Source organism: Petromyzon marinus, chromosome 51 (genome assembly GCF_048934315.1).
Source record: "Petromyzon marinus isolate PM22_M1 ecotype Great Lakes invasive population chromosome 51, UKy_Petmar_22M1.pri1.0, whole genome shotgun sequence".
In the NCBI taxonomy this organism is placed as follows: Eukaryota; Metazoa; Chordata; class Hyperoartia; order Petromyzontiformes; family Petromyzontidae; genus Petromyzon; species Petromyzon marinus.
Window position 1 is genome coordinate 6,435,068 of NC_133717.1, and position 24,943 is coordinate 6,460,010.

The 24,943-nt window shown below is 51.8% G+C and overlaps 1 protein-coding gene across 5 annotated transcripts in view; it reads left to right on the top strand.

Annotated features, from left to right (window-relative positions):
* Nucleotides 1-21,332: 21,332 nt before the first annotated feature.
* Nucleotides 21,333-24,943, top strand: part of QKI (QKI, KH domain containing RNA binding) — a 149,003-nt gene continuing 145,392 nt past the window's right edge. For all 5 annotated transcript variants that reach the window (XM_032973505.2, XM_032973506.2, XM_032973507.2 and 2 more), the window contains exon 1: nucleotides 21,333-21,618. In XM_032973505.2, coding sequence (XP_032829396.2) covers nucleotides 21,471-21,618 — 148 coding nt within the window. In that variant the 5' untranslated portion in view covers nucleotides 21,333-21,470. The remainder of the gene's footprint in view (nucleotides 21,619-24,943) is intronic.

The window sequence follows — 24,943 nt, forward strand, 5'->3', positions numbered from 1 at the left end:
GCTGCCACTGCATTGCGTTATTACCCCCCGCCCCCCCTCCATCACCCCCCCCCCCCCTTCCCTTCTCACTCACCCCGCTGCCAAGTTACAGCGAAGTAACGGAGCTCTGCGGGGAGAATGTGGAGAGGTGGAGTTAGGGGCGTGTGAATGAAGGGGACAAGGGGAGGGAGAGACAGAGAGGGGGGGAGGAGGGGTGGGAATTGGGGGAGCGGGAAGGGGGTGGAGGGGAGGGGAGCTGCTGCTGCTGCTCATTGCTGTGGCTGAATTGAAAAGAGCGCACACATGAAAGGGCGAGGGGAGGGGTAAGGAGAGAATGGGGGGAGGGAGTTTAATCGAGGTGACGGCCAATCAGAAGCGTTCATTCACATCCAGGCACGCAGAAACCCCCCTCACCCCTCCCTCCCAATTCTTTGCCTGTGCTCCCATTCACGCCTGTTGTGCGTGTTCACCCGTGTGTGTGTGTGTGTTCACCCGTGTGTGTGTGTGTTCACCCGTGTGTGTGTGTTCACCCGTGTGTGTGTGTGTGTGTGTGTTCACGTGTGTGTGTGTGTGTTCAAGTGTGTGTGTATGTGTGTTCACCCGTGTGTGTGTGTTCACCCGTGTGTGTGTGTGTGTTCACCCGTGTGTGTGTGTTCAAGTGTGTGTGTGTTCACCCGTGTGTGTGTTCACGTGTGTGTGTGTTCACGTGTGTGTGTGTTCACCCGTGTGTGTGTGTGTATGTTCACGTGTGTGTGTTCATCCGTGTGTGTGTGTTCACCGGTGTGTGTGTGTGTTCACCCGTGTGTGTGTGTGTTCACCCGTGTGTGTGTGTTAAAGTGTGTGTGTATGTTCACGTGTGTGTGTTTTCACCCGTGTGTATGTTCACCGGTGTGTGTGTTTACGTGTGTGTCTGTGTTTACGTGTGTGTGTGTTCACCCGTGTGTGTCTGTGTGTTCACCCGTGTGTGTGTGTTCACCCGTGAGTGTGTGTATGTTCATCCGTGTGTGTGTGTTCACCCGTGTGTGTGTTCACGTGTGTGTGTTTACGTGTGTGTGTGTTCACCCGTGTGTGTATGTTCACCGATGTGTGTGTGTGTGTTTACGTGTGTGTGTGTTTACCTGTATGTGTGTTCACCCGTGTGTGTCCACGTGTGTGTGTGTTCACCCGTGTGTGTATGTTCACCGATGTGTGTGTGTGTTTACGTGTGTGTGTGTTTACCTGTATGTGTGTTCACCCGTGTGTGTCCACGTGTGTGTGTTCACCCGTGTGTGTGTGTTCACCCGTCTGTGTGTTCACCCGTGTGTGTGTGTTCACCCGTGTGTGTGTGTGTGCGTCATCCTCGACTCACCCTTCAATGAGTGGACCTAGCTCCGTGTGTGTGAACATCGGCGCTGAGGGAGAAGACAAAGACGGGCCGGGCGTGATGCTCGCCACGACAACCGTTTGGTAGGTGCCCAGTGTCAACCTTCATAGCTGCTGCTGCTGCTACTCGCTAGCAGCACTTGCCCCAACAGCCCGTGCAGGCTATACGGGGGGTCGTTGCCTTTCCCTTTTCGCGCGTTCCAACCTAACGGAGTTCCCATCATCCCCCACACAACGCAACATCGCATGGGCCTCTGCAATGAAAAAGGCCAATTGTCCGAAACGTCGCCTGTTATTTAATTCATCATTTTGCGGACACAGTTCTGCTGTCCGACGCGTCGAGCGTTAGTTTTGTGTGCTGGTGCACTACTGCGCATACAGAGACAAAGCCACCCCGAATGTAGTCTTTAACAGGCTGTTGTTGGCAGGCCTGTTAGTTGGGCACCTATAAAGGCCGGCACAGCACACGAGGGAGCAGGTGGCCAACACCACGCCCGGCTGGCTGCCTCCATGTGCCCGGTGGTGATGCTCACACACCGCACCAGGTACTCGTTTGAGGCTGAGTCGACCTAGGGGAGGCCCACGACCCGTTCAGATGATCGTCACTGTCGTTGTTGGTCGTGGGCAGGAATCGAACTGGGGTCGGCGGGTTCGTAGCGCAAGGGGTTAACCGCTGCGTCGCTCCTCCCCACAATCTCACGCGCGAGTTCCCTTTCACCGTCCCCCGGTATGGAGCTTCATACCGGGGCGGCAGCCTTGTGTGCACAAAAGCGTCCGGCCTTGTCCAGGCCACCACCTCAATAGAACTGAACGCGTGGTCATAAATCTGAGAGCCTTTGTGCAAGGATCGCTGCGCTATGCTGAGCGTTGGTAAATTACCAAATCAATAAGAGGCCGTCCGTGAATGACGTCACGCACCTGGGGGGTGGGGGGGGGGGTTCACACATTTGTGACGATGTGTGACGTGGGGGGGGGGTGAGAAATTGGACGTCACATCAAAATGCGCAACTTTAAATAAATATAGACAACACGTTCTACTTAATTAAATATACTTTTTAATAAATGTTTTTTCCTACAACATCAGAGTGCAGGGCCACATTAAATACGCACTACAATGACAATAGTTTAAAGCGATTTGAAGCATATTTTATGGGGGGGGGGGGGGGGTTTGGGGGGGGCAGAGCTTTGTGACGTCATATTTGAGTGGGGGGGGTAAAAAATCGTCCAAAATCACGTGACGTCATTTATGGACGGCCCCTAGACAGACAATGTATCTCATTCATTCCCATCTCTGTCCCTCCATGTCAAACACAAACAAAAGAATATTCCATCAGACACACACACACGGCCTTCCTTTCGGAGAGTGCATCACTTCAGCAGCGTTCGTGAAACACAGGCAACAACTCTGTACCGGCTTCGTCATTCAGTGTCTCATCAGCAGCAGAGTCAGACTTGGCTTGAACCAATGCCGCAGGTAACCGCCCGCGATGTTGTTACCTGCAAGGGCGCTCGCTCTCTGCCCGATGCGGATTCCGGTTCAACATCCAGACTCTGCGATACGCAACGCAAATTATGTTGGGCCTATGACCGAGCTAGAGGCGATCCGTCAGGGCCAGCAAAGGCCTTCTCTGCTGGCCTAGAGATCGTGAGAATCGGAAAATTCGATTTTTATGATTTCATATGGGGCCGTTCATAAATGACGTCACGCGATTTTAGACGATTTTTGACCCCCCCCCCCTTTCGTCACACGGCGTCACAAAAAAGTCAGACCCCCCCTCAAATATGACGTCACAAAGCTCTGCCCCCCCCCCCCCCCCAAAACCATAAAACATGCTTCAAATCTCTTTAAACTATTGTCATTGCAGTGCGTATTTAATGTGGCGCTGCACTCTGATGTTGTAGGAGAAAACATTACAAAGTATTTAATTAAGTAGAACGTGTTGTCTATATTTATTTAGAGTTGCGCATTTTGATGTGACGTCACATTTCTCAACCCTCCCCCCCATCGTCACACATCGTCACAAATGTCTGACCCCCACACCCCCCCCAGGTGCGTGACGTCATTTATGGACGGCCCCTATATATTTTCATTAATGCTACATATGTATTTTACAAAGTTCGTTCCCACCAGTCTATTACCGTCATTTCATTGCTACTCTTTCCCACAGTTGCGCTGCTTCCAGTGCAGCTCATATAAATTAGAGCTTTTATCCAATCACATTTTCCACCTGTGCTGTCTCCGGGTGAAAAATCTACCCTGAGGCCTTCAAAATGTCGAGTGAATCTCCTCTGCTGTTGAAGCAAATGGGGACAATGTTGTTGATTGTCTAATCCTTTAACCAATCAGACGTCGAGTTTGCCATGGTGGGCGTGTTCTTTGACACGCGGGAGCCTTCTAGCTGGCCTAGCCGCCGACGTCAGCATTTTAAGTGTGGCGTGATCGGAGGGCCAGTTAGCTAACTGAAGTAAAACTAGCTAGCACGTACGTAACGTAGCATCATCTAAGATGTATTAAAACTTTATTTCTTGACGTTTAGATATTTAGATGTAGTGCTTTAGATTTTTTCTTTAGATTTTTACTTAACTCTGTTGTTTTTCTCACGCACAATGGCCGAAGGAGGAGAAGAAATGGCACAGCCTTTTTCGAGAAGGCCCTTTCAACGAAAGCCGGGCCTGTTACTCGCTATTTATGATTATTATTGCTTGCTTTAGATCGTTGCTGCTGGTGTGAATGATATTCAGATTCAGTGACCTGGATGTGCCTTTGAATGTGCGTGGTGGCATGTGGCTTTAGGCCCAGCAGCTTGGCTGGAATCTGTGGGGAAGCCTGTTGAATCCTGTTTATGTTATTTGTGTTTTACGGCATTTTTGCTTGCTTGGTGGTCGTACGAGTAAATGTGACTGGTTGTTGTGAGTTTGTTCTTGTTTCTTTGGTAATGACATTGATTTGGGCTATGCGATATCTATTTGTGATGCATCATTCTGTCATACTGCGTAATAATGGTACATCCTTGATGGGTTCCGGTCACCGTGTATTCATGTCTCTGCAATTAGTCTATTTTAACTCTCATAGGTGTTGAGCCACGTGTTAAAATCACTTTATTCCACTCGATAAAGGTTACTGTCACTGTGTATATGGGGTGGTCACGTCGAATGACAATAGCCTATAGCCCCTAGTGTCACGGCGAGGTTATTCGAAGGCGGTTTGATTTGCGGGAGGGTAGCACTGAAGGCCTCGGTGCAAAGCACACGGCCCGCCACTGTGACCAAGTCGCACGGAATTCAGCCCGATCCCGTCTGACCTCGCAAGATGAGCCGGATTCCGGGCCTGGGCAGAGATGGGATTCGAGAGCGCCAGGCGGAGTAGACAGGGGCTGTGTGGTGGCTCCCGGAAGTAGAGGGCTGCCCATAACTGAAAGGCCACGGCGATGACATCGCCTTTACCCCACATTGTTTAAGACCCAAACGGGAGGAATTCTACAAAAATGTCTGGCTATTGCCTGACGAAGCTGGTTGTTGTAATTACCAGCGAAACGTCATGCTCGAATTGTAAATGTTGTGCATTTACTCTCTAATACACCGATGTGCTGAACTAGTACCTTATTATATTCTTGGTTGTTTTGGTAAAGTCACGTAGAAGGGAAACAATAAAATGAAATATAAAACAATAAAATTCTCACGACGTTGCGACTGCAACACAAGCAATCATCATCAGGTGTGAAAACAGCAAGAAAATGTTCTTGCTGTGGTTTTCACACCTGATGATGATTCCTTGTGTTGCAGTCGAAACGTGAGAATTTTATTGTTTTATATATTTTATTATTTTATTGTTTCCCTTCTACGTGACTTTACCGAAAGAACCAAGAATATGAATCCCTGCAGTCACGAAAGCTTTAAATAAAAAAATAGTAACTTATTAGCATGTTTTGTTTACGTGGCAAACCTTACTAATTTCCTGTGTCGGGTGGTGGCGGGTTTAACGACAATAACCTCTATTTTGGAAAAAGCACCATGTGTTCCATCCCGTGTCTCCACATCCATACATCTACGAAACCAGCTCCAGCCTCCCGTAGAACACGTGACTTTAGCGTGTGGGCCGCCCTCACTCTGGACCCCTCCCCTCTCCAGGCCGCCGCCCACTGTGAAAACAGACGCCGCTCTATTCTCTCCCTCTGTCTTCCCTTCTCCCATCACCACCATCACCCTCTCACCATCATCACCGCCACTCCCTTATCACCACCACACTCATTACCACAACTCTCTTTAACATCAACCCCCCCCCCCCCACCTCTCATCATTATCACCACGCTCATCACCACCACCACCTTCATCATCATCACTACCACCCTCTTATCATCACCACCACCACCCTCTCCTCCTCCTCTCCCTCCTGCCCTGCTCTCTTCCTTGCTTGCGGCTGCTCATCTTGAGCCGCGCTCCGCCCCCTCTCTCTCCGTCTCGGGGACTCCCTTGGCTACGCTGCACGTGGCTGCCCTTCCGGGAGGTTTGGTGGATCATACTCAGATGGGTTGTACAACGCCCTTCTTCTCGGGGGCGTCGAGGAGGAGCCCGTACCACTGGCTGGCCACGAGAAGGCTGTAGAACAAATTGTGGACTGATCGCCATCTGTTCCGTCTGTGTGGGATAGCGTGTTGCCCCCCCACCCTCCACCCCTCCCTCGTACGCGCGGGATTTCTCCAGATGCTCTGATTTCTTCCCTGACTTGTATACACACTCATCACCAATTGGTTGAAACATCTTAATATCGAGAGGACCGCAGAGCGTGGGCAACTGTTGCTAGTGCCGGATCCTCACCGCGTGGCTGCTGCTGCCTTCCCGCTCACCTGTGGTTCCTCCTCCTGACGCCTTTGAGTCGTCCTCTCTCTCTGAGTCGACCTTAATCTCTCGAGTCTCCCTCTGTCTCTATGAATCGTCCTCTCTCTCTGAGTCGTCCTCTCTCTCTGAGTCGTCCTCTCCCTCTCCGAGTCGACCTTAATCTCTCGAGTCTTCCTCTATCTCTCTGAGTCGTTCTCTCCCTCTCTCTCTGAGTCGACCTTTCTCTCGAGTCGTCCTCTCTCTCTTTCTGAGTCGTCCTTAATCTCTCGAGTCTTCCTCTATCTCTCTGAATCGTTCTCTCCCTCTCTCTCTGAGTCGACCTTTCTCTCGAGTCGTCCTCTCTCTGAGTCGTCCTTAATCTCTCGAGTCTCCCTCTGTCTCTCTGAGTCGTCCTCTCTCCCTCTCTGAGTCATCCTCTCCCTCTCTGAGTCGTCCTCTCTCTGAGTCGTCCTCTCTTTCTCTCTGAGTCGTCCTCTCTCTCGCTCTCTTTCCCTTCTAGAGCGATGCGCTGGAGCTGAGAGTTGTCACGATTGCTCGGGTTCCTATTGCACCGTCCGGTTTGTCGAATCGCTTGGCCGGACTGTGAAATCCCGGCACGAAACGGTTTACACCCTCGCCACTCCGTGTCTGTGTTGTGTGTTTTGGGGTGCACCTTGTAAAAGTGCCTCGCCACTCCGTGTCTGTGTGTGTGTTTTGGGGTGCACCTTGTAAAAGTGCCTCGCCAATCCGTGTCTGTGTGTTGTGTTTTGGAGTGCACCTTGTAAAAGTGCCTCGCCACTCTGTGTCTGTGTGTGTGTGTTTTTGGGGTGCACCTTGTAATAGTGCCTCGCCACTCTGTGTGTTGTGTTTGGGGTGCACCTTGTAAAAGTGCCTCGCCACTCCGTGTCTGTGTGTTGTGTTTTTGGGGTGCACCTTGTAAAAGTGTACGGGAGGGAACCCACCGAGCACCCCCCCCCCCTACCCGGCCCCCTCCCAGCGTTGGGATTATTCCGCGTTGTGGAACCAGAACCCGTGTCTAACACAGAGGGCACCTTGCCAATGACAACAGCTGGCGGTTCACAAGCATCCAAGCAGGTCAAGCCCGACTCTGCTGCTGATGAGACACTGAATGTCAAAACCACTCCTTATCAATGGCAACATCTGACAGTTCACCAGCATTGGTGCAGGTCAAGCCTTGCTCTGCTGCTGCTGCTGATTATGAAACACTTTGAGGGTTGGGGGTGGGGTGCCAGTGGTGTGAGGTGGGGTGGGTGATCCAGGTAGGAGAGACGATAGATGAGGACAACAGGGAGACGAGAGGGAGTTGAGTGGAGAGACAATCGAAGAAGACAATAGAGAAATGAGGGAGAGGGAGCGGGGAGAGACAATAGAAGACAATAGAGAAACGAGGGAGAGGGAGCGGGGAGAGACAATAGAAGACAATAGAGAAACGAGGGAGAGTAGGGGGAGAGGGGAAGAGACAATAGGAACAGACAATAGGGAATGGAGGGAGAGACAGGTGAGAAACAATAGCACAAGACACTAGAAATACGATGGAGAGGGAGGCGAGAAACAATAGAACAAGACAATAGAGGGAGGGGACAGGAAGGCGAGAGACAATAGAAGAAGACAATAGAAATACGAGGGAGAGCGAGGCGAGAGACAATAGAAGAAGACAATTGAAATTCGAGGGAGAGCGAGGCGAGAGACAATAGAAGAAGACAATAGAAATGCGAGGGAGAGCGAGGCGAGAGACAATAGAAGAAGACAATAGAAATACGAGGGAGAGCGAGGGGCAATAGAAGCAGACAATAGAAATACAAGGGAGAGCGAGGCGAGAGGCAATAGAAGAAGACAATATAAATACGAGGGAGAGCGAGGCGAGAGACAATAGAAGAAGACAATAGAAATACGAGGGAGAGCGAGGGGCAATAGAAGAAGACAATAGAAATACGAGGGAGAGCGAGGCGAGGGGCAATAGAAGAAGACAATAGAAATACGAGGGAGAGCGAGGAGAGAGACAATAGAAGAAGACAATAGAAATACGAGGGAGAGCGAGGCGAGAGACAATAGAAGAAGACAATAGAAATACGAGGGAGCGCGAGGCGAGAGGCAATAGAAGAAGACAATATAAATACGAGGGAGAGCGAGGCGAGAGACAATAGAAGAAGACAATATAAATACGAGGGAGAGCGAGGCGAGAGACAATAGAAGAAGACAATAGAAATACGAGGGAGAGCGAGGGGCAATAGAAGAAGACAATAGAAATACGAGGGAGAGCGAGGCGAGGGGCAATAGAAGAAGACAATAGAAATACGAGGGAGAGCGAGGAGAGAGACAATAGAAGAAGACAATAGAAATACGAGGGAGAGCGAGGCGAGAGACAATAGAAGAAGACAATAGAAATACGAGGGAGCGCGAGGCGAGAGGCAATAGAAGAAGACAATATAAATACGAGGGAGAGCGAGGCGAGAGACAATAGAAGAAGACAATATAAATACGAGGGAGAGCGAGACGAGAGACAATAGAAGAAGACAATAGAAATACGAGGGAGAGCGAGGGGCAATAGAAGAAGACAATAGAAATACGAGGGAGAGCGAGGCGAGGGGCAATAGAAGAAGACAATAGAAATACGAGGGAGAGCGAGGAGAGAGACAATAGAAGAAGACAATAGAAATACGAGGGAGCGCGAGGCGAGAGGCAATAGAAGAAGACAATAGAAATACGAGGGAGAGCGAGGCGAGAGACAATAGAAGAAGACAATATAAATACGAGGGAGAGCGAGGCGAGAGACAATAGAAGAAGACAATAGAAATACGAGGGAGAGCGAGGGGCAATAGAAGAAGACAATAGAAATACGAGGGAGAGCGAGGCGAGAGGCAATAGAAGAAGACAATATAAATACGAGGGAGAGCGAGGCGAGAGACAATAGAAGAAGACAATAGAAATACGAGGGAGAGCGAGGGGCAATAGAAGAAGACAATAGAAATACGAGGGAGAGCGAGGCGAGGGGCAATAGAAGAAGACAATAGAAATACGAGGGAGAGCGAGGGGAGAGACAATAGAAGAAGACAATAGAAATACGAGGGAGAGGAAGGGGAGAGACAATAGAAGAAGACAATAGAAATACGAGGGAGAGCGAGGCGAGAGACAATAGAAGAAGACAATAGAAATATGAGGGAGAGCGAGGCAAGAGACAATAGAAGAAGACAATAGAAATACGAGGGAGCGGTAGGCGAGAGACAATAGAAGAAGACAATAGAAATACGAGGGAGAGGGAGGCGATAGACAATAGAAGCCGGTGTAGAGAGCGAGGGACCGGGCCGCAGCTCCGTCACGCGCACGGGGCCACGTGGTACCGGGATTAGGACGGTTAATTAGTTTTGGAATTTGCTTTCTGAATTTCTCGATATGCAACCGAACCCCCATGACCCTCCCCCCCCCATCCATCCCCGCCGTCTCCCCACGCCCTCTCCAACCACATCCCACGATGTGGAGGGCCCGGGTATTGTGTGCGTGTGTGGCTGTTACAGCGTAGCGCTGCAAACCCGACGATCCGAGTTGTGATTCCCGCTCACGGCCAAAACCAGTGGCGATATTTTTTTTTCTGAACCGGTCCTGGGCCTCCCCTAGGTCGACTCGGTCTCAATGACTAGCTGCGGTGTGTTAAAACATCGCCACCGGGGAGACAAAGGCGGTCGGGCGGGGTGTCGGCCACTTCGTGTGCCGTGCTGGCCGTCATGGGTGATACTCGCTAACAGCACTTGCCCCAGCAGTCCGTTAGGGCTATACGGGGGATCTTTGTCTTTGTTTGGACTCGCACTGATTCATCAATCATCACTCGCTCACTCCCGCTGCTGCTGCTGCTCAGCGGCATGGCTGTCCTAGTCATCATCATCATCAACAGCAGCAAACAACAGCAACAACAACAACCATTACCGGCATGGGGGTGATGGTGGTTGCACAGGGTGACACTCGTGACTCACAGATACAAGGGGCACCTTAGTTCGGTACCCAACGCGGGCGCTTTTGCTTTGTGGAGGTTGTGTGCTATCTCCCCCTGTTCTGCAGAGTGTGAGTGAGTGTGAGTGAGTGAGTGTTAGTGAGTGAGTGTTAGTGAGTGAATGAGTGTTAGTGAGTGTGTGAGTGTTAGTGAGTGTGAGTGAGTCTTAGTGAGTGTGAGTGAGTCTTAGTGAGTGAGTGTTAGTGAGTGAGTGTTAGTGAGTGAATGAGTGTTAGTGAGTGTGTGAGTGTTAGTGAGTGTGTTAGTGAGTGAATGAGTGTTAGTGAGTGTGTGAGTGTTAGTGAGTGTGAGTCTTAGTGAGTGTGAGTGTGAGTGAGTGTTAGTGAGTGAGTGTTAGTGAGTGAGTGTTAGTGAGTGAGTGTTAGTGAGTGAGTGTTAGTGAGTGTTAGTGAGTGTTAGTAAGTGAGTGTTAGTGAGTGAGTCTTAGTGAGTGTGAGTGAGTCTTAGTGAGTGTTAGTGAGTGAGTGTTAGTGAGTGAGTGTTAGTGTGTGAGTGTTAGTGAGTGTGAGTGAGTGTTAGTGAGTGTGAGTGAGTCTTAGTGAGTGTGAGTGAGTGTTAGTGAGTGAGTGTTAGTGAGTGTGTGAGTGTTAGTGAGTGTGAGTGAGTCTTAGTGAGTGTTAGTGAGTGTGAGTGAGTGTTAGTGAGTGTGAGTGAGTGTTAGTGAGTGTGAGTGAGTGATCCTTAGTGTGAGTGAGTGAGTGGGTGCGTAGAGGAGGCTCGTGAAGGATGCTACTGGTCAGTCGCCTCCAACAACAACAACATAGGGCAGAGGAGCGACGATCACGAACGAGTGCCGGGCGGATAAAATACAGCAAGATGGAACAGCAGGGGGCACAGGTGGTGTATCTTCCAGCCATCTCAGCCCGTCAACCTATGGCACCTGGGTCTGTTCCGTAAACTGCTGCCCGCAGACCTTCGCCACTTCACTTGGCCTCATTGTGCCCCCAGCCTGGCACAAGCGCTGTGGTGACGTCAACGTCGCGTTGCAGCTAATGGCGGGTGTTGGAGTAAGTGTGTGCGGTGTGGGTTTGTGAGTGAGTGAGTGTGTGGAGTTTGTATGATATCTGTTCTCCAGAGATGGAGTGAGTGAGTGGAGTTTGTATGTTCTCCCCCTGTTCTCCAGAGATGGAGTGAGTGAGTGGAGTTTGTATGATCTCCCCCTGTTCCCCAGAGATGGAGTGAGTGAGTGGAGTTTGTGTGTTCTCCCTCTGTTCTGCAGAGATGGAGTGAGTGAGTGTAGTTTGTATGATCTCCCTCTGTTCTCCAGAGATGGAGTGAGTGAGTGGAGTTTGTATGTTCTCTCCCTGTTCCCCAGAGATGGAGTGAGTGAGTGGAGTTTGTATGATCTCCCCCTGTTCCCCAGAGATGGAGTGAGTGAGTGGAGTTTGTATGTTCTCCCCCTGTTCCCCAGAGATGGAATGGGTGTGTGGAGTTTGTATGATCTCCCCCTGTTCTCCAGAGATGGAGTGAGTGAGTGGAGTTTGTATGATATCTGTTCTCCAGAGATGGAGTGAGTGAGTGGAGTTTGTATGATCTCCCTCTGTTCTCCAGAGATGGAGTGAGTGAGTGGAGTTTGTATGTTCTCCCCCTGTTCCCCAGAGATGGAATGGGTGTGTGGAGTTTGTATGATCTCCCCCTGTTCTCCAGAGATGGAGTGAGTGAGTGGAGTTTGTATGATATCTGTTCTCCAGAGATGGAGTGAGTGAGTGGAGTTTGTATGATCTCCCTCTGTTCTCCAGAGATGGAGTGAGTGAGTGGAGTTTGTATGATCTCCCCCTGTTCTCCAGAGATGGAGTGAGTGAGTGGAGTTTGTATGATATCTGTTCTCCAGAGATGGAGTGAGTGAGTGGAGTTTGTATGATCTCCCTCTGTTCTCCAGAGATGGAGTGAGTGAGTGGAGTTTGTATGATCTCCCCCTGTTCTCCAGAGATGGAGTGAGTGAGTGGAGTTTGTATGATATCTGTTCTCCAGAGATGGAGTCGTTGTGTGGAGTTTGTATGATCTCCCTCTGTTCTCCAGAGATGGAGTGAGTGAGTGGAGTTTGTATGTTCTCCCCCTGTTCTCCAGAGATGGAGTGAGTGAGTGGAGTTTGTATGATATCTGTTCTCCAGAGATGGAGTGAGTGAGTGAAGTTTGTATGATCTCCCTCTGTTCTCCAGAGATGGAGTGAGTGAGTGGAGTTTGTATGATCTCCCTCTGTTCTCCAGAGATGGAGTGAGTGAGTGGAGTTTGTATGATCTCCCCCTGTTCTCCAGAGATGGAGTGAGTGAGTGGAGTTTGTATGATCTCCCCCTGTTCCCCAGAGATGGAGTGAGTGAGTGGAGTTTGTATGATCTCCCCCTGTTCTCCAGAGATGGAGTGAGTTAGTGGAGTTCGTATGTTCTCTCTCTGTTCTCCAGAGATGGAGTGAGTGAGTGGAGTTTGTATGATCTCCCTCTGTTCTCCAGAGATGGAGTGAGTGAGTGGAGTTTGTATGATCTCCCCCTGTTCTCCAGAGATGGAGTGAGTGAGTGAGTGGAGTTTGTATGATCTCCCCCTGTTCCCCAGAGATGGAGTGAGTGAGTGGAGTTTGTATGATCTCCCCCTGTTCCCCAGAGATGGAGTGAGTGAGTGGAGTTTGTATGATCTTCCCCTGTTCTCCAGAGATGGAGTGAGTGAGTGGAGTTTGTATGATCTCCCCCTGTTCTCCAGAGATGGAGTGAGTGAGTGGAGTTTGTATGATCTCCCTCTGTTCTCCAGAGATGGAGTGAGTGAGTGGAGTTTGTATGATATCTGTTCTCCAGAGATGGAGTGAGTGAGTGGAGTTTGTATGATCTCCCTCTGTTCTCCAGAGATGGAGTGAGTGAGTGGAGTTTGTATGATCTCCCCCTGTTCTCCAGAGATGGAGTGAGTGAGTGAGTGGAGTTTGTATGATCTCCCCCTGTTCCCCAGAGATGGAGTGAGTGTGTGGAGTTTGTATGATCTCCCCCTGTTCTCCAGAGATGGAGTGAGTGAGTGGAGTTTGTATGATCTCCCCCTGTTCCCCAGAGATGGAGTGAGTGAGTGGAGTTTGTATGATCTCCCCCTGTTCTCCAGAGATGGAGTGAGTGAGTGGAGTTTGTATGATATCTGTTCTCCAGAGATGGAGTGAGTGAGTGGAGTTTGTATGATCTCCCCCTGTTCCCCAGAGATGGAGTGAGTGAGTGGAGTTTGTATGATCTCCCCCTGTTCTCCAGAGATGGAGTGAGTGAGTGAGTGAGTGGAGTTTGTATGTTCTCCCCCTGTTCCCCAGAGATGGAGTGAGTGAGTGAGTGGAGTTTGTATGATCTCCCCCTGTTCTCCAGAGATGGAGTGAGTGAGTGGAGTTTGTATGATCTCCCCCTGTTCCCCAGAGATGGAGTGAGTGAGTGGAGTTTGTATGATCTCCCCCTGTTCTCCAGAGATGGAGTGAGTGAGTGGAGTTTGTATGATATCTGTTCTCCAGAGATGGAGTGAGTGAGTGGAGTTTGTATGATCTCCCTCTGTTCTCCAGAGATGGAGTGAGTGAGTGAGTGGAGTTTGTATGTTCTCCCCCTGTTCTCCAGAGATGGAGTGAGTGAGTGAGTGGAGTTTGTATGTTCTCCCCCTGTTCTCCAGAGATGGAGTGAGTGAGTGGAGTTTGTATGTTCTCCCCCTGTTCTCCAGAGATGGAGTGAGTGAGTGAGTGGAGTTTGTATGATCTCCCCCTGTTCTGCGTGGGTTTCTTCCAGGTTCGCTGCTTTCCTGCCACACTGTAAAACAACCCACTTCAATGGAGCCGGTAATGGGGCCAAAATCCCATCCCAATGCTGATAAAATCACCCACAAATCACTCAATTGGGATCACACAGCAGCAGCAATATCGCCTCCCCTACTGTGAACACGTGACAGGACACTCCTCTAAAGCAGTCTTGAGACTCTTAATAACAGCCATCGTCAATACCGTTCCAATCATCATAGCAATGAAATTCAATACAAACATCTTTACAAATATCATTATCGCATCATCATTACAATCATCACCAATATCGTCCTGATCATTACAATATCACCAACACCATCTTCCTCACTCATCGCCACAACCACCATCATCACCATTACCACCATCATCACCATCCTCACAACCACCATCATCACCATCGTCACAACCACCATCACCATCACCACCATCATCACCATCGTATAACCACCATCACTACCATCATCACAACCACCATCACCATCGTCACAACCACCATCATCACCATCGTCACAACCACCATCATCACCATCGTCACAACCACCATCATCACCATCGTCACAACCACCATCATCACCATCACCACCATCATCACCATCCTCACAACTACCACCATCACCATCGTCACAACCACCATCATTACCATCGTCACAACCACCATCATCACCATTACCACCATCATCACCATCCTCACAACTACCATCATCACCATCGTCACAACCACCATCATCACCATCGTCACAACCACCATCATCACCATCACCACCATCATCACCATCCTCACAACCACCATCATCACCATCGTCACAACCACCATCATCACCATCGTCACAACCACCATCATCACCATCCTCACAACCACCATCATCGTCACAACCACCATCATCACCATCGTCACAACCACCATCATCACCATCGTCACAACCACCATCATCACCATCACCACCATCATCACCACCATCATCACCATCCTCACAACCACCATCATCACCATCGTCACAACCACCATCATCACCATCGTCACAACCACCATCACCACCATCATCACCACCATCATCACCATCCTCACAACCACCATCATCACCATCGTCACAACCACCATCATCACCATCGTCACAACCACCATCATCACCATCGTCACAACCACGATTATCAGCATCACCATCACCACCATCATCACCATCACCACCATCATCACCATCATCATAACGGGTAGCGCACTGCGCTACGAACCCAGCGACCCGAGTACGATTCCCGCTCACAGCCAACATTACCTGAACTGGTCCATGACCTCCCCTAGGTCGACTCAGCCTCAAATGAGTACCAGGTGCATTGTGACTCGGGAGACAAAGGCGGCCATCATCACCATCGTCACAACCACCATCATCACCATCACCACCATCATCACCATCACCACCATCATCACCATCCTCACAACCACCATCATCACCATCGTCACAACCACCATCATCACCATCGTCACAACCACCATCACCACCATCATCACCATCCTCACAACCACCATCATCACCATCGTCACAACCACCATCATCACCATCGTCACAACCACCATCATCACCATTGTCACAACCACGATTATCAGCATCACCATCACCACCATCATCACCACCATCATCACCATCATCATAACGGGTAGCGCACTGCGCTACGAACCCAGCGACCCGAGTACGATTCCCGCTCACAGCCAACATTACCTGAACTGGTCCATGACCTCCCCTAGGTCGACTCAGCCTCAAATGAGTACCTGGTGCATTGTGACTCGGGAGACAAAGGCGGCCATCATCACCATCGTCACAACCACGATTATCAGCATCACCATCACCACCATCATCACCATCACCACCATCATCACCATCATCATAACGGGTAGCGCACTGCACTACGAACCCAGCGACCCGAGTACGATTCCCGCTCACAGCCAACATTACCTGAACTGGTCCATGACCTCCCCTAGGTCGACTCAGCCTCAAATGAGTACCTGGTGCATTGTGACTCGGGAGACAAAGGCGGCCGGGCGTGTTGCTGGCCACCCACCGACTCGTGTGCCACAGTGCCGGTAGCCTTCAAAGGGCGACTCGCTAACAGCACTTGCCCCTACAGTCTGTTAAGGCTATATGGGGGATCTTTGTCTTTGATGGTTGTGATGGAGGTGATGGTGGCGGTCGTTGTGATGGTGATGGTGGTGATGGTTGTGGTGATGGTGGTGATGGTTCTGATGGGTGTGATGTGGTGATAGTGGTGATGTTTGTAATGGTGGTGGTGATGGTTGTGATGGTGGTGATGGTGATAATGGTTGTGATGGTGATGGTTGTGGTTGCGGTGATGGTTGTGATGGTGGTGATGGTTCTGCTGGTGGTGATGGTTGTGATGGTTGTGGTGATGGTGGTGATGGTTGTGATGTTTGTAATGGTGGTGATGGTGGTGGTGGTTGTGATAGTTGTGATGGTGATATTGGTTGTGATGGTGATGGTTGTGGTTGTGGTGATGGTTGTGATGGTGGTGATGGTTCTGCTGGTGGTGATGGTTGTGATGGCTGTGGTGATGGTGGTGATGGTTGTGATGTTTGTAATGCTGATGATGGTGGTGATGGTTGTGATGATGATGGTTGTGATGGTGGTAATAATTGTGATGGTTGTGATGGTGGTGATGATTGTGATGGTGGCGGTGATGGTTTTGATAGTGATGACGATGGTGATAGTGGTGATGGTGGTGGTGACGGTGGTGGTGATGGTGGTGGTAATGGTGATGGTTGCGTGCTTGCGGTTTGCGGTTCGAGTCACGCGAATAGAGGAAGCGACGACGCAACAGGAAACATCCCCACGCGTCCACTGTCATTCACATGCCGGGGCCCAGGACGTCCAGATTAATTCAAATGGTGGGGAGGGGGTGTTCGAGTTGGTATGGAGTGGAGGGGGTACGTGGGGTCGGACAAACAGGGTGTTCGCTAAAATTATCATTCTGCTCATGACTCGGTGGGCCTTACCTAATAAGATAAAAACAATATTTAGCTTTATTTGTATAATACGTTCAAGTGGTTTGTTTACCTTGCCTATAATTTGCACTCCTATCGTGTTGTCGCATTGATTGTTGTCATCACGTTCTGGACCCACCCCTCCCTAGCTGGACATCTGTTGAAAAAAAGAGCTTTGTAGCTCATCGGATTCCTTCTGTAGTGTCAATATTCTGATTCAGTTTGCCCAGCTAAGCCTCACCGAGTCTCAAGACTCGTTTGTAAGGAGGGTGCCGACCAAGGCGTTGTAGCTTGGGGGGGGAGGGGATGATTGCTGCTGCTGCTGTTTGCGATCCCCAACGGAGTTATTTATTCGGTGTCATTTCACACTTTGGCTGACTTGTGCCGCGTGGCGATCGGACCCAGCGGCCTAACTCTTGTGAATTACGTCACGGGCTCTTTAACGTGCACTGCGCTTGAAGCAGGCGGCGCGGTTCAGGAGCGGCTGGCCACCTACGGTGCGAAAGAAGTTCAACGTACTGTTCGTATTGTTATCATATTTATAGATACGCGATCTATTCCCCGTGGATACTGGTCGCGAGTGTCTACGTGTTAGAACTGACCATCATAAGTTTTGCGGTTAATAACACACAGCACCTGCACCATTATCCAGGGCGGCCGCTGGAAAAAAAATCGAACCGCGAAACTCCACAGCGAGGGTCGAAGGCGCTCCAGCTCAAAGCATCAACTAAAATATATTTATTATTTTTTTTATCTGAGACGCTGTAGCCGAGGGGACCGGACGCGAGAAGGAAGCTCAAACAATGGGACAAGTTTCTTAAATCCCCCCCCCCAAACTCCCCCCACTCTCCCCCTCCCGCCCCCCACTCCCCCACCCCCCACCTCGGTCCACCGAAGTCAATCGCGTGGTGTGTGTGTGTGGTGGGGGGAAGTGTGGGTACTCCAAGGCCGTAATTATAATGTTATAATATTCAAATATGCTCAAAATGTCCCCCCCCCCCCCCAATATATTGCTTTTAAATAGATTTATGTTTATATGATTGTGGTTATGGTTGTACTTTATTAATCCCTCATCTCTGCCATTACGTACAATGAAACAAGATAAGGTAAAACAAGAAAAGACAGAGCAATGTAAATACAATAATACTCTTAGACATTATTGTAAACAATACATAAAAAGTCTATCCCACGTGTTAGTGAATTTTTTTTCATATTTTAGGCAGGAAATGGCAGGAAATTAGGTTTCAAATTTAGATTTTTTTTCTGGGGGGACGGGACCCCCAGACCCCCTGTAAGATTTGGTCCCCCCCCCCCCCCCAATGTTGACTCCATGGCTACGGCCTTGGGGTTCTCCCAACGCTCTTCGCAGACGTCCGGCCAGCGTTCCCCCATCTCTCTATCTCTCTCGCTCGGTCCATTGCAGGGGCTGCGCCTTCGCTCCTGCAGAATTGTCCGCACGGCCACAGAGCCACGGTCACGATCACCGTTGATTGCAATCACCACCACTCCCGTGATCTCTGAACACAAGTCCACGAACGACGCCCGGGCCTCCCCACGTCTCGGACGCTAATCAGGCGTTGAACAGGTGCCACAAGCTGCTGTTGCTGATGCTGCTGATGCTGCTGATGCTGCTGCTGATGCTGCTGCTGATGCTGCTGCTGCTGCTGCTGCAAGGTTACGTGTTGAGCAGCAGAGGGCATCGCAGCAAGATCCGTCGTTGTACTGCACTTCTACGCCCCCACTTACCATTCACCCCCTTACTTCCCCAACCCGCACTGAGCCGGCGTGATGGAGTATGGTCAAACATCTCCGCACGACCGGTGGACTCGGGGAGGTGTAAGAGAGCGAGGAGGAGGAGGAGGAGGAGAAGTGGGACACGGTGGGGGGGGGGGGAGGGGGGGGTCTCTCCGTGTGGGCGCCTTGGCTTAGGCGCGGCTATCCCCCTGGCTACGGTACCCCCCCTCTCCCCACCCCCGCCGAGGCTGATATACATTCAGTACTACGCTCTCATCAAGATTGAAGCAACACCGCCACCACCACCACCACCCCCCTCGGCCACAAGCCACGGGCATCTACATATGAATGAGTGGAACGCGCGCGAACGCGGACGCGAGACAAAGGTGCACGGGGGAAGGGGCACGCAAATCCCTGGGTGCTCATTCATCTTGGACTGTCACTCTCCGCCAGACCCCCCCCCCCCCTCTCTCTCCTCCTCTCTCGCTCCGCCTCTCGCTCTCCTTGCCTCTCTGCCTCTATCCCCCCCCCGCCCGCCCACCGCTCTCTGCCGTTCCTCCTCTCACTCTTTCCCTCAATCTCCCTGCTTGCCTCTGTCCTTCCAATCTACTCACCGCCCATCCGCGCTCCCTGCCTCACTCTCTCCCTCTCTCTCTACCCCCTCTCCCTTCCCGCCCTGCACACTCTACACCCGCTATCTCTCTCCCCCCTCTCTGTCTGTCTCTGCTCTCTCAACGAATTATCTCTCCACTACCCCCTCTCCCTCTAACTGCATCTCTCTCCCCTCTATCTCCCTGGATATCTTCCAGTCTCTTTCAGCTCTGTCTCGCATCTCTCTCTCTCTCCTCCCTTCTCTTTCCCATCTCTATCCCTATATCTATCTCCCTCTTCCTCCCATCTCTCTCCCCATCTCTCTTCCCATCTTTCTCTCCCCATATCTCACCTCATCTCTCTCTCCCCATCTCTCCCCATCTCTCTCTCTCTCCATCTCTCCCCATCTCTCTCCCCCTCTCTCTCCCATCTCTCTCTCCCCATCTCTTTCCCCCCCACTCTCCCCCCATCTCTCCCCCACTCTCTCTCTCCCCATCTCCCTCCTCTCTCCCCATCTCTCTCCCCATCTCCCTCCTCTCTCCCCATCTCTCTCTCCATCTCCCCCCTCTCTCACAATCTCTCTCCCCCACTCTCTCTCTCCCCATCTCTCTCCCCATCTCTCTCCCCATCTCTCTCCCCATCTCTCCCCATCCCCCCCCTCTCTCCCCATCTCTCTCCCCCACTCTCTCTCTCCCCATCTCCCCCCTCTCTCCCCATCTCTCTCCCCCACTCTCTCTCTCTCTCCCCATCTACCCCCTCTCTCCCCATCTCTCCCCCACTCTCTCTCGTTCTCCCCATCTCTCTCCCCATCTCCCCCCTCTCTCCCCATCTATCTCCCCCACTCTCTCTCTCCCCATCTCTCTCCCCATCTCCCCCCTCTCTCCCCATCTCTCTCCCCATCTCCCCCCTCTCTCCCCATCTCTCTCCCCATCTCCCCCCTCTCTCCCCATCTCCCCCCTCTCTCCCCATCTCTCTCCCCATCTCTCTCGCTCTCTCCCCATCGCTCTCCCCATCTCCCCATCTCTCTCGCTCTCTCCCCATCTCTCTCCCCATCTCCCCATCTCTCTCCCCCACTCTCTCTCCCCATCTCTCTCCCCATCTCTCTCCCCATCTCTCTCCCCATCTCCGCCCTCTCTCCCCATCTCTCTCCCCCACTCTCTCTCCCCATCTCTCTCCCCATCTCCCCCCTCTCTCCCAATCTCTCTCCCCCTCTCTCTCTCTCTCTCCCCATCTCTCTCCCTATCTCCCCCCTCTCTCCCCATCCCTCTCTCTCCCCATCTCTCTCTCGCTCTCTCCCCATCTCCCCATCTCTCTCCCCCACTCTCTCTCTCCCCATCTCTCTCCCCATCTCCCCCCTCTCTCCCCATCTCTCTTTCTCCCCATCTCTCTCTCGCTCTCTCCCCATCTCCCCATCTCTCTCCCCCACTCTCTCTCTCCCCATCTCTCTCCCCATCTCTCTCCCCATCTCTCTCTCTCTGCGCACGCGCCCTCGCTCTCCCTGCGCTGCTGTGTGACCGAGCAGCTCGCGCGCGCGCGCGCATGCGCAGTGCGCGCTGCGCTCCGGACTAAAATCGAGAGCCAAGTTTGTGAGAGCGCCGGGGAAGGGGAGAGAGGAGGAGGAGAGAGGAGGAGGAGAGAGGAGGAGGAGGAGAGACACCGCGAGACACCGAGAGAGCGACACCGAGAGAGCGACACTGAGAGAGAGATACACAGGCAGAGAGCCAGAGTGGAGGAGGAGGGACACACACACACAGACAGGCACACAAGAGAGAGACGCACAGGGACACATCGCGGAGGAGTGACACACGGAGGGGGGGAGGGAAGGAGGGAGGGAGGAGGAGGAGGAGACAGAGCGAGAGTCGGTTTGAGGTACAGAAGAGGAGGAGAGACACACGGGGAGCGAGCACCAACAGCAGCAGCAGCGGCTACAGCAGCAGCAGGAGGAGGCGCCGTGCACTGGAGGAGAAGCAACGCACGGAGGTCGCGAAACGAGACCGAGGAGCGACGCGTGGCGGTGGTCGTGGTCGTGGTGGTGGAGGAGTTGGCGGAGAGAGGCGCGCGGACGCGAGCCGAGACAGCGGCGGCACCGCGAGGGGTCAGAGCGGAGAGACGCCGCACAGGGAGGGAGGGAGTGGGTGAGAGAGGCGACCGGGAGCGCCGGAGCAGAGCGCAGCGAGGAGTGAGCCGAGGAGGAGAGACGCGAGGAGGGCACGGGGCGGGCGTGCGACGCTCCGAGCATGGTGAGGGACATGGAGCACACGGCGCGTGAGAAGCCCCGGGCCAGCCCCGACTACCTCATGCAGCTCATCAACGACAAGAAGCTCATGGCTAGTCTGCCCAACTTCTGCGGGATATTCACGCACCTCGAGCGCCTGCTGGACGAGGGTGAGTAGCTGGCGGTACGGGAGTTTGGGGATGGGGGGCGGTGGAGGTGAGAGAGGGGGGGGGGTCTCATACCCCCACCACCCTTCCCTTGTTTACAGCAGCGCTCACTGCCCCCCCCCCCACCAACCCCCCCCCCAACCCCCCCCACCCCACATTTTCCTCCTCAGGACCGCGCGTCGCGTAACCGCTTCTGTCGGAAACGGACGCGCGCACAGATCTCGGTGTGCGTGTCTATGTGTGTGTGTGTAGGTGTGTGTGTGTAGGTGTGTGTGTGTAGGTGTGTGTAGGTGTGTGTGTGTAGGTGTGTGTGTGTGTGTATTAGGTGTGTGTGTATTAGGTGTGTGTGCATAGGTGTGTGTGTGTAGGTGTGTATGTAGGTGTGTAGGTGTGTGTGTGTAGGTGTGTAGGTGTGTGTGTGTGTCTAGGTGTGTGTGTGTAGGTGTGTGTGTGTGTAGGTGTGGGTGTGTGTAGGTGTGTGTGTGTAGGTGTGTGTATAGGTGTGTGTGTAGGTGTGTGTGTGTATAGGTGTGTGTGTATAGGTGTTTGTGTAGGTGTGTCTAGGTGTGTGTCTAGGTGTGTGTGTAGGTGTGTGTGTCTAGGTGTGTGTCTAGGTGTGTGTTTAGGTGGGGAGCGATAGTGTAGCGGTTAGCGCGCTGCGCTATGAACCTGGCGACCCGGGTTCGATTCCCGCTCACGGCCAACACAAGTAACGATTATCTGAACCGGTCCCGGGCCTCCCCTAGGTCGACTCAGCCTCAAATGAGTACCTGGCGCGGTGTGTAAACATTGTCACTAGGGAGACAAAGGCGGTCGGGCGTGGTGCTGGCCACCCACCCCCTCGTGTACCGTTCCGGCCTTCATAGGTGCTCGCTAACAGCACTTGCCCCTACAGTCTGTTAAGTCTATATGGGGGATCTTTGTCTTTTCCTTTGTCTTTACCTTTGTCTTTACCTTTGTCTAGGTGTGTGTAGGTTTGTATGTCTAGGTGTGTGTGTGTCTATAGGTGTGTGTGTGTGTCTATAGGTGTGTGTGTGTGTCTATAGGTGTGTGTGTGTCTATAGGTGTGTGTGTGTGTCTATAGGTGTGTGTGTGTCTATAGGTGTGTGTGTGTCTATAGGTGTGTGTGTGTCTATAGGTGTGTGTGTGTCTATAGGTGTGTGTGTGTCTGTAGGTGTGTGTGTGTCTATAGGTGTGTGTGTGTCTATAGGTGTGTGTGTGTCTATAGGTGTGTGTGTGTGTCTATAGGTGTGTGTGTGTGTCTATAGGTGTGTGTGTGTGTCTATAGGTGTGTGTGAGTGTCTATAGGTGTGTGTGAGTGTCTATAGGTGTGTGTGTGTCTATAGGTGTGTGTGTGTCTATAGGTGTGTGTGTGTCTATAGGTGTGTGTGTCTATAGGTGTGTGTGTCTATAGGTGTGTGTGTGTCTATAGGTGTGTGTGTGTCTATAGGTGTGTGTGTGTCTATAGGTGTGTGTGTGTCTATAGGTGTGTGTGTGTCTATAGGTGTGTGTGTGTCTATAGGTGTGTGTGTGTCTATAGGTGTGTGTGTGTCTATAGGTGTGTGTGTCTATAGGTGTGTGTGTCTCTATAGGTGTGTGTGTCTCTATAGGTGTGTGTGTGTCTAGGTGGCCTGGCACAAGCATCGTGATGACGTCACCGCCACTTAGTGGCGAATGGCGGTTGTTGTTGTATAGGTGTGTGTCTAGGTGTGTTTAGGTGTGTGTGTGTGTCTAGGTGTGTGTGTGTCTAGGTGTGTGTGTCTAGCTGTGTGTGTCTAGCTGTGTGTGTCTAGCTGTGTGTGTGTCTAGGTGTGTGTCCAGGTGTGTGTCTAGGGAGCGGTAGTGTAGCAGTTAGCGCGCTGCACTACGAACCTGGCGACCCGGGTTCGATTCCCGCTCACGGCCACCATCCAGTGACGATTATCTGAACCCGTCCTGGGCCTCCCCTAGGTCGACTCAGCCTCAAATGAGTTATTGGTGCGGTGGATAAAAACATTGCCACTGGGGAGACAAAGGCGGTCGGGCGTGGTGCTGACCACCCACCCCCTCGTGTACCGTTCCGGCCTTCATAGGTGCTCGCTAACAGCACTTGCCCCAACAGTCTGTTAAGGCTATACGGGGGATCTTTGTCTTTGTTCGTGTAAGTTTTTTTGCGTATATTAGTATGTGTGTGTCTCTGTGCATGCGTCTTCGTATATATGTGCGTATTTTCAAATGTGCATTCGTGAGCAGGTGTGTCTATGTGAACATACATAGAACACATATGTCGCTATACGTGTCTATGTATGTTCCTGTATGTGCGTGCATGTGTCTCAGCCTCAAATAAGCGGTTTGTAAACATCGCCACTAGGGATACAAAGGCGGACGGGGGTAATGATGGTCACATGACCCGCTCGTGTGTCGTGCCGGCCTTCATAGGAGCTCGCTAACAGCACTTGCCCTAACAGCCTGTAGAAGACTATATGGGGGATCTTTGCATGTCTCTGTGGTTGTTCCTGTGTTCATTCCTGTGTTCATGCGTGCGTGTGTGCGTGTGTGCTTTTCTTTGCACATATATGTGCATGTGTAGGCCAGTGTGTGGTTGTGCTTACACACGTGTGTATGTGTGTATGATGTTTATATATCATCTCGGTCATCTCAGTCAGTCGACCCGTGGCACCTGCTGGGTCTGACCCCCGTGACCTCCTGCCAGCGGGCGTTCGACACTTCACATGGCCTCAACGTGCACCTAGCCTGGCACAGGCGTCGTGGTGACGTCACCGCCACTTAGTGGCGAATGGCGGTTGTTGTTGTGTGTGTGTAAACATCGCCACTGGGGAGACAAAGGCGGCCGGGGGTAATGCTGTCCACATCACCCCCTCATGTGCCGTGCCGGCCTTCATAGACGTTCTTTAACAGCACGGGGGGATCGGTGTGTTTGTAGCGATGTGTGTTTCATAATGTGCATGTGTTCATGTACGTGCCACTAAGTTTGTGTAAGTTTGTATTTCTGCCTGTGTGTGTGTGCCTATGTGTGTGTGCCTGTGTGTGTGTGTGCCTGTGTGTGTGTGCCTGTGTGTGTGTATGCGCGCGCCTGTGTGTGTGTCTGTGTTTGTGCATGCTGAGACATGTGCCTGTGTGTGTCTTTGTGTCTGTCTGTGTCTCTGGATGCCCTTGTGGGTATTTGTGTGTCTGTGTGTGTCTGTGTGTGTCTTTGTGTCTGTGTGTGTGCGCCTGTATGTGTGCATGCCTGTGTGTGTGTGTGCCTGTGTGTGTCTTTGTGTCTGTATGTCCGTGTCTCTGGATGCCCTTGTGGGTATTTGTGTGTCTGTGTGTGTGTGTCTGTGTG